The sequence below is a fragment of the Pteropus alecto genome, unplaced genomic scaffold (genome assembly GCF_000325575.1).
Source record: "Pteropus alecto unplaced genomic scaffold, ASM32557v1 scaffold157, whole genome shotgun sequence".
NCBI lineage: Eukaryota > Metazoa > Chordata > Mammalia > Chiroptera > Pteropodidae > Pteropus > Pteropus alecto.
This window is the reverse complement of record NW_006440626.1, coordinates 1,475,711-1,485,003: the sequence shown is the minus strand read 5'-3', so window position 1 is coordinate 1,485,003 and position 9,293 is coordinate 1,475,711. Positions and strand designations below refer to the sequence as shown.

Sequence of the window (9,293 nt, the reverse complement as noted above, 5' to 3'; positions counted from 1 at the left end):
AACCGGGTGGGGGGCTGGGGCCGTGCACATGGGCGGCTTCTAGATATTCTAAGGGACGAGAAGCCACCTCATGTCCTGTTTGGGTCCATCAGGCCTGTGAGGTTCTCTGCAGACTCTGCCAACGAAGAGAAAAATAATTCTACATTCCTCTCTCCAAACGCCTCTTCTTCGAGCAGGGCTGCCTCTGTCCGTGGATACAGTCAGCTCTTGGTACCGTCAGGTCATCTGCGACTCTGTCCAGCTCCTTGGGGAGAATTAGAAACCACTGGAAATTGCTGTTCTCTTTTCCTTTCTCTGAGAGGAAGTGGCCTCCAAGGGCGGCTTGGCGTGGCTTTGTAAAGTTTCCTTTGATTATGACTCCGATTATAATCGTCACATCCAGCTTTGCTCCTTGCTTGTTCCACAGTCATCCGGCGGAGCACGGAGGGCACTCACGAGAGAAACACACGTAGGCACGTCTGCTCAAGTCGCACCCTGCTTTCTAGGCGGCCTCTTAAAACCCCTCGGAAACTTTGCCTCTGGAGCACGGAAACGTGACGGCGTTGGTGTTCCCCGCCCGCCCGGGCCCAGGCGGCCTCTTTCAGGAATAGCTGACTCTCTGTGGTTCTAGCATCTTGGTTGTACCTGCGAGGTCCCCAGAGTCAGGTCGCCTTGGCAACCTCGCTCATTAGCGGAGCTCTGCTTCGAATTCCCATCTCCACTCCGAGGAATGAATATTTATTGGGCATCTCAGAGTTGCTTACCACCGCACTCCCTGTCCGGCCGTCAGGATGATTGAGGCATGTTGATCAGATGTAAGTGGTGAGCACCTGCTGCCCGTGGTTTTAAGGGCTCCGTCTGATCGATCCCTCCTGCGGTGGTTGGCAAAGGGCAGGTTCCCTTACCTAGCTGTGTTCTTGCTTCAAATCTCTGGGTCCGTCACACACGCGACGCGCCCTAAGCAGGCGTGTCTTCTCTGTGTTCGCTGCGCATTTTTCGGGTTTCCGATGAAAACTGCTTTCCTTCCTAGTGAGCATCTTTACTATTTATTTTACTACGTTGAGGCCGAAAACCACTAGGAAGCTCAGGGATACATTACAAATATACGCTGGTCAGCAGTGTGGCTCTGCTTATCTGCGCTAACGGCCGTTGGGGTAGGCGATCAAGCGTGCGAGGCCATAAGCCCTCAAAGATTTTGGTGACTTTTGCACGCTTGAGATCCTTCTTAGTGACACATACTCAAATGAGAGACCTTCTGGTTAGAAGATGGGACGAGCGGCAGGTTCTGGCATCATCCGGTGTCAGGCTCACAGCACCCAAGGGGTCACGTGGCCACCGGGGACGGCCTTTCATTTCCTGCCTCCTCCGAGTGCCCGGGCTGTGCGGTCCTCTTTGGGGCCATGCGTTTATCATCTGAGTTTAAAGCTTTGGGGCCTCGCTTCATTCGTGAGGTGGGGACGTGGGGGGGAGGATACCAGCTCCGCATGTCCCAGCCCAAGGGACCTTGCTGCTTCTCAGAAATGCCGCGTGTTCCCGCGGGCGGCCACGTGCGGGGTGGCGGGGCAGGTCTGGGCTCCCGCCCTCGCTCCCTGGGTCTGCCGCTTCGTCTCCCGAAGCCTTCGTTCCTGACCGGGCCCGTGTCGCTCGCTCCTAGGTGATGCGGGGATGAAAAGGAGGCGAAGCCTTATCAGCGACCGAGCGCGGGCTCTGCCAGTGTCAGGGATGGATAACGTTGGCAAGCGAGCATGTCGCCATCGAATCTGGACTCCGCAGCTGGTGAGGGCACGGCCGCAGTGACGAGGCGCTTTCCGCCTGTCAGCAAACCCAGCTCGCTGTGCGGTGACTGCCAGCCGCTGAGTTGACACGGACCCCGAGGCTGCGTCTGGGCTCGGGGTGGGGGCGGGCAGGGGGAGGAGTGCTGGGGCCGATTAGTCAGCCCTGCTGTGTGTGGGGCGAGGGCTGATGGCTGAGTGACCGTCACCCCCAGAAGAGAAGCCCCCTCTCACTCTGGTCCTGTGTGGTTTCAACACCTCTGGCTGCGTCTTTCCCGTTGTGTTTGATGGAGCAGCTAGTCAATGGTGGGTAACAACTAAATCCTTTAAAATATTCGCATTTGGGGACCGTTGGAACCCTGCTTCCCTGGCCCTGTCACCAGGAAGCACGTGCACGCTCATCTGAGGCGTGCGCTGCAGAAAACTGACAAGTGCCCGGCCTTGGCAGAGCAGCGGGGGGTTCTGAGCTGGGCGCTGTGTGCCTGGGGTGAGGGGCCGGCTCAGGTGGGCGTCAGGAGGCGCCGTCAGCCACCTGGGTCTCCCACAGCGCATCCCTGCCAGCCTAAGATGTCGGAACATCAGCCAATCTTAAGCAGTTTCTTCGGCTTGCATGCAGATCATTTATTTTTATTATTATTTTTTTTAGGCGAGGCAACCCTTGGTTGACCTCACAGATTGCAAGGACCTTGTCAGCTTACAATCCCTTATTTTTTTATAGTTTACTCCTAGGTGGTCTCCCATCCAAGTACTAACCAGGCCCGACCCTGCTTAACTTCCGAGATCGGACGGGATCGGGCGTGCTCAGGGTGGCATGGCCATAGACGCAGATAGTTTCAAGTTTAGGCATTTGGGATGACTGTTCTTAGTTTGGGTCTTTGAACCTTTACTTGCGAGCCCACCGGAGTCGGTGAGGAATACTGACTGGTTCCCCAAGGAAGACCATCCTAACAGCTTACTCCTCTTGTTTTAATACGTTAAGCATTTTCATACTGTCATTCGAAAAATTACAATGCCAAAAGATCTAGGTTCTACGCTAATGTCAGGTGATTGAAAAGGCAAAGGGACGGAGCTCGCTGGCATCCAACCCTCCAGGGAGCGGCTGCCTGGTCAGCGCGAACCTGGCCACTCTCAGCGTTTGCGGAGTCCGCTAGAACCTTCTAGACACCGCTTTAAATATGTGGATGGAGTCCTCTGAGCAGGCTGGGGAGAGGGGATCGCCACGCTAAAGATGTTCGGAATTGATTGTTGGTGTAAATGAAATTCGAGGGACCTTTTTCCCGAACGTAATTCGAAGCGTCTTCATCTTTCTCTCTTTTTCTTTTTTTTTGAAAAGTAATATTGTCTTTTAAAGTAAGGCCTTGGAGAACCCATATTGGATATATACGAGCATCACAGAAGAGCCTCTGAGAAGAAGTGTAAAAAAAAAATAAAGTTAAAAGAATTAAAAACAACAACAACAACACGGAATCTACAGTTGTCACGCTCACGGCCAAGCCTCGTCGGGCACATGTGACGTTCTGGGCACGCTGCTAAACACTCCGCGTGCCACCTCGTTTCGTCCTCACGCAAAGCTGGCAAGTAGATACCACGTGCTCGGCCCCATTTTGCAGAGGAACCAACCGAGGCCCAGAGGAGTGAAGGCTCTTGCAGGAGGAGGTCACGTGGCCAGCAGCTTGAGACATCAGCCCTGGCAGTCTGGCACTCAATTGCCACCGGCCTCACTAAACAGAAAGAGTGATTCAAACACGAGAAGCCATCCCAGCGGGCTCCTGGTAAAGCCAATCCAATTCCTGGCACTCGAGATGCACCCGGAGGGGACAAACGAGATCCGTTTTGTGCCAAACAGGCTGGCTGGCGTTAACAGAAGGAAGGCAGAACTGGCAGCTTCATGCGACAGCTGGACCAGGCCCAGCCCCTCCCTGGACCGCACTGCCTGCCCGGCCCCTGGCCAGCGGCCCTCCATCCTCCCAGCTTGGGCCCTCACATTCTGGAGCCGTCTGCCCCGTGGCCTTCGGTGTCGGCCTCCCCCAGGTGGGGGCAGCTCTGTCCCGACTCACAGCACCGCGTCCCGTGCGTACCTGCTGCTGGTGGCTGGCTCTGTGCCGGTGTCCCCGGGCCTGGCGTGTCACCATCTTGGGAGACGATAATGAGGCCTGCTCTTGGGTCACCCGAGGTGGCCTCTGTGTGTTTGCCGAGTAAGAAGGAGGCGGTCTGTAGTGGTCACAGCCACTGGCCAGTCTTGGGCCCAACTCTAGGGTCTGGACCGATCCCGCTGCCTTCTAAGGCTTTGACCTTGGGGAAGTACGTCCCTGCTCTGTGCCCTAGGTCCCTCTTCTGTAAAGTGTATTCAACTCGCAGGGTTGTTGGGGAATTAAGTGAGTTATTTAATGAAATGATATAATTGAAATAGGGCCCAGCCGAGCCATAGAGTGGGAGGAAAGAGTCCCATGGTTCTGGTGCCACTTCCGCTTCTGATCGCCAGCTACGGTTCTGACACCGATTCTCCGACACCAGCCGGGGACCCCACGATTCAACTCAATGCTGACACCATCTACCCGGAGACGGCGTCCGATCCCACACGTTAAGGGCCCGGTCCCGCAAGACAGCCCCTTGCTTCAGACGCCGATCACAAGCCAGGTGCTTCTGACCGAAAGGCTATCAGTTAGCGGTACCCACCTCCTCCTCCTCGGGTTTGATTAATTTGCTAGAATGGCTCACAGAACTCAGAGACACATTTTACTTACTAGATGACCAGTTTATGATAAAGGATGCACTCAGGAATAGGCAGATGGAAGAGCTGCATCGGCACGGTGTGGGGGAGGGGACTGGCTCTCTCTCTGCGTCTGCACGTGCTCGCCAACCAGGACGCTCTCTGAACCTGGCCTTTCCGGTTTTGATGGAGGCTTCATTGGAGAGGCTGATTGATTAAACTACTGGCCATTGGAGATCGAACTCAATTCGCCGTCCCACCCTCCACCCCAGGTCCTAGGGTGGGAGGAAAGTACCAACTCTCTAAGCACCTATTGGTTTCCCTGGCAACCAGCCTCCCTCCTTAGGTTACATTGGTTTTTTTCCAGAAGTCACCTCGTTAACATAACAAAAGACACCTTTACCACTCTCTAGGCCAGGAACTGGGATCGAGACCAAATCTATATATTTCTTATTATAAATCCCAACCATTGCAATTCCCAAAACACATGTCTGATAAAGGACTGGTGTCCAGGATGTGTAAAGAACTCCTCCAACTCGGTAATAAAAAGACGGACAACCTAATAAAAGAATAGATAAAAGGTTGAACAGACACTTCAGCCAAGAAGATGTACGAATGGCCAGCACGCAGCTCAGAATCATTAGTCACTCAGGAAATGAACCACACATGGGAACCAGAGGCCACACACTCCACACCTAGCAGAACGGCTAAAATGATCACACCAAGACTTGGCGAGGTGCGGAACACGTTGGGGTGCGTGTCTACGGTGCTGTCGTCTCGCAGGAAGTCAGTTTGGGAATGGCTTTAAGAACTAGACGCGCACCCCACCCCCACCATAATCCAGCAATCCCGATGTATTTACTCCAGGGAAATGGAAACCCGTGACCATGAGAAGACTTATACTGGAATGTTCATAGTGGCTTCGTTCGTAATAGTTAAAACCTGGAAACGGCTCAGCGTCCGTATACAGACGACGGAGAAAGGGTCAGGGGAATATTCACGGGACAGAAAGGTAGCAGGCAGGAAGAAGGGCTGAAGTACTGACACATACGACAACAAGGTGACTCAAAACCCCTCTGCCTAGCAGAGCGGCCCGACCCCAACGCACACTGTACAATTCCATTTATACGCAGTCGGGCGATGGTTGAAACTGATCTATGGTTGTTGCTTCTGGGGTGGAGATGGAACTTGACAGGGAGGAATAGAACAGAACTTTCTGACTCTGAAAACATCCTCTGTCTTGACAGGGGTTTGAGATCCACAGATGCATGAGTCTGTCAAAACGGGCACTAAGAATATGCATTTCATTTGCATGCAAATTTTAACTGAGAAATTAAAAAAAAAAAGAACTATAAGTAAAGACTGAACTCTGGTTATTCAGATGTATAGGGGGAAAGAAAGGTAGAAAGGTGCCCCCGTCTGCAACTTACTTTGAAATGTGTAAAAAATTGAGGTTACGGTACGGTGAGCTGAATCGTGGCGCCCAAAGGTGTCCATGGTCCAGTGTCCGGGGCCTGAGAACGCATCACCTTACGTGGCCCAAGGGCTTCGCTGAAGTTAAGGCTCTTGAGAGGAGGCGCTTATCCCGGATTATCTGTCCGTGCATGGAACAGGCTGGAGCGATGCAGGGATGCAAGCCGAGGAACGTGGGTGCCTGGAAAAGCAAAGCGACGTTCTCCCTGAGCCCCGGGAAGGAACGCGGCCTGCCGACACCTTGATTTGAGCTAGCGAAACCCGTGTTGGACTTCTGACTTCCGAAACTGTAAGATAATACATTTGTAGGGTTGTTTTTTTTTAAGCCACTGAATTCATGGTGATTTGTTATGGCGGCCGTAGGAAATGCAGACAGGTGGGCTGCTGGATAGAGGGAGGGATGGATGGATACGTGATGAAATGAGCATAGAAGGACGTCGGCGGTGGACCACAGGTGGGGGGTGTCCAGGTGTTCACTGTTGACGTCTTCACGTGGTCCTATACTTTTGAACATTTTAATAATAAAGTATCGGGGAAGAGCTTGGGCTAGACAAGTAAAACGCCCTCCATCGCTGTTAGCCAGCGTTCTTATCATCGTTATGACGACTATTGCCGGTCCCCACTTTACCCATCAAACAGAGAAGAGCTGCAGGGACAGAAGACCAGGGGACAGGCCGCTGGTGAAGGGACGGAGCTACATAGACTCTTCCCTTACGTCCTCTGTAATTGCTGCCTGCCGGCTGGTCAGGTCCAGGCCGCAAGCATTTGCAGACATGGGCTGGGGTGACATGGTGCCCTGGGATCTGTGCCCCATCATCTTCCATAGCACTGCTGCTTCTGAGAATGTCCACTTTTTAGAGGGAAGAGAGCGTTTTTGCAAAGTCTGTCTAGAAAACATATTATTAGTATAATGAGACTTTAATGATTTGAAATTTTGTTGGAGCAGCGTACCGGATTTTCAATCTTATTGTGTGCAGCTGGGCATTTATTTTATTTTATTTTTTTCCCTGGGCCTCATTGCAAGGACATGTTTCTACAATCGTTATTTAGTTTTTCTTTCTCAGAGCCCTGCTTGTAGGCTACTCCTAATTGTCTTGTTTAGGAGAGCTCTTGGAGAAAAAAAAAGAATGTCTTTTTTGTAAACACCGAGCCGGCTTGATCAGAACCAGGGTGTGAGTGCTGTCGCCGAAGGAGATTTGTGTGTCTTTAAGATTTATGCCAACACTCTCTGCTCATCATTCGTAATTGCCTCGAAGTAGGAACAACCCAAATGTCCATCAACGGATGAATGGATAAACACAATGCGGCCTGTCCACGCAATGGAATACTATTTGGCAAGGAAAAGGAACAAAGTGCCAATATGTGCTGCCACGCGGATCAGCCTGGGGGACATTATGATTCGTGAAAGAAGCCAGACACAAAAGGAGACATAGTATCGAATTCCAGTGAGTGGAACGTTCAAAACAGTCAAGTCTGCAGGGACAGAGAGTACATTAGTGGTCGCGGGGGGCTGTGGGGAGGAGGGGTGGGACGTGACTGTTGATGGGCAACAGTTTCTTTTTGAGGGTGATGAAAATATTCCCAATTTGACGATGTTGATGGTCCCATGACCCGTGAACATGCCGAAAATCATTGAATTGCACATTTGAAAAGGACGAATTGTATGGAATGTGAGTTCCGGTCGGTCGGGCGTTCCCTCCAGCTGTAAATCAGTATTCTTGCAGTTTGCAAGGTGGGTCTTTAACCTGGGGGTGAGGCTGGGGAGTAGGGACCGATGGGAATGTTGAGTCTTCCTCCTCATCTTTCTGTGGCAGCTGTCCCATGGCAGGCACTGCCTGGGCCTGGCACTGCCTGGGGGTTGGGCTTGGCACTGTGCACAGGCAGCCATGATATTGTCCGCATTGGGCAAGTAAGAATGGGGACTCCCAGAAATCGCGTACCCAGTTTCACCTGACCTTGTGTGCTTAGGAAACAGACTCTGATCAGGTTCTTAAAGGGTCAACAAATGGTCAGGAACCTTGGAGCTGAGACAGTGGCTGTTAAACAAACTTATTTATTTATATATATATATATATTTATTTACTTATTTTACCATGACCCATGGTAAAAAAGACATTTTGCTTAGAAACGCTGGTTCAAGGATACATTTATTCCTATCTATCTATCATGTATCTCTCTTAAAAGTTTCATGAGTTAATATTGTCCCGTGAGTGAAGCGCACTGACCTTTTCTGTTCTGTTCCATTTCGTCGGAGTCATATGCTAGTCACAGTCACCGATTCTGTGACCCAGCGGGTCAAGGCAATAGTTTCAAAATGTTGCTCTTAGAGACGCAAGGAGGCGACACGCATCGGTGGGTGTCGAGGGGGCCCAAGTACTTTTGAGGGATATTATTATTGGGTCTGGTGTGTAAGGCTCCCGCCTGGCTTCTCAACTCTCCTTTGTTCTTTGTCGTTCATTGATTGCTCTTCTGGTCTTTCATCCATCCATGCGAGCTCCCGCGAGGCCAGGTACCAGGCTGGGACAGGAGCCAGCGGAGTGGCCCTTCCCTAGAGCTGGCCCAGGCCTGGTGGCATTGATGGGGTACTGAGACCCGCCCCCCCAACTCATCTCGCTCTTGCTGTCCACCGTTTATCTCCATCGAATGAGCTTGGTCCCCTCGCTGAAAATCAGTTGGCCGTCGCCAGTGGGCTCGTTTCCGGGCTCCGTTCGCGTCGGGCGGTCTGCGTGTCTGTTCCTCTACTGCAGCTTCGTGGTACGTTTCTCCCCCTTTATTCTTCCGTTTCAAGATTGTCTTTTGCTATTCAGTGTTTTGTGAGATGCCATGCAGATTTTAAGGTGGGTTTTCCTCTTTCCATAAAAGCTGTCACTGGGATTGCCTTGAATTTGAAGATTGCTTTGGGTAGAATCGCCTTTTTAGCAATATTCAGCCTTTCGGCCCATGAACTTGATGTCTTTCCATTTATTCGGGTCTTTCTTCTTTAATCCTTTTAGCGGAGTTTTGCGGTTCTCAGTGTGAAGGCTTTTGCCTCCTCGTTTCGATTCCCCCTGGGTGGTCTGTGCCTTTGGGGCTGTCGCAGAGGGATCGTGTTCCGCGCTGGGGCAGCCGGGCAGTGCCCGGTCCCTGCGGTGCAGGGCGCCTCTCCGATACCCATTTGCCCAGTTCTTGCTGCTTTTCCTTGCTGGGGTCTCGCCCTCCTGGTTGGGGGTGGAGGACAGCTGGTGAGTGTGCCCTGGCCGGGCTTGGCTGATGGGGTGGGGGGGTGCTGATTGCGGGAGAGAGACGAAGTCGCTCTCAAGTGGCCCCGTGGCAAGTCTGACAGAGCAGAGGTCTGGGCACAAAGGACGGTGCGGTGACAA

General features: G+C 52.2%; 1 protein-coding gene and 1 pseudogene across 2 annotated transcripts in view; one reads left to right on the top strand and one right to left on the bottom strand.

The window, feature by feature from the left end:
• The first annotated feature begins 1,709 nt into the window (after positions 1-1,709).
• PARVB (parvin beta) overlaps positions 1,710-9,293 on the top strand; it is a 79,110-nt gene continuing 71,526 nt past the window's right edge. The window contains exon 1 of one of the 2 annotated variants that reach the window (XM_015593567.2): positions 1,710-1,755. In XM_015593567.2, the coding sequence (XP_015449053.1) occupies positions 1,725-1,755 (31 nt within the window). In that variant the 5' untranslated portion in view covers positions 1,710-1,724. Of the gene's footprint in view, positions 1,756-6,931; positions 7,380-9,293 lie in introns of those variants that run through there. The other variant, XM_015593568.2, reaches the window with a different exon arrangement.
• Positions 2,443-2,574, bottom strand: LOC112484244 (annotated as a pseudogene).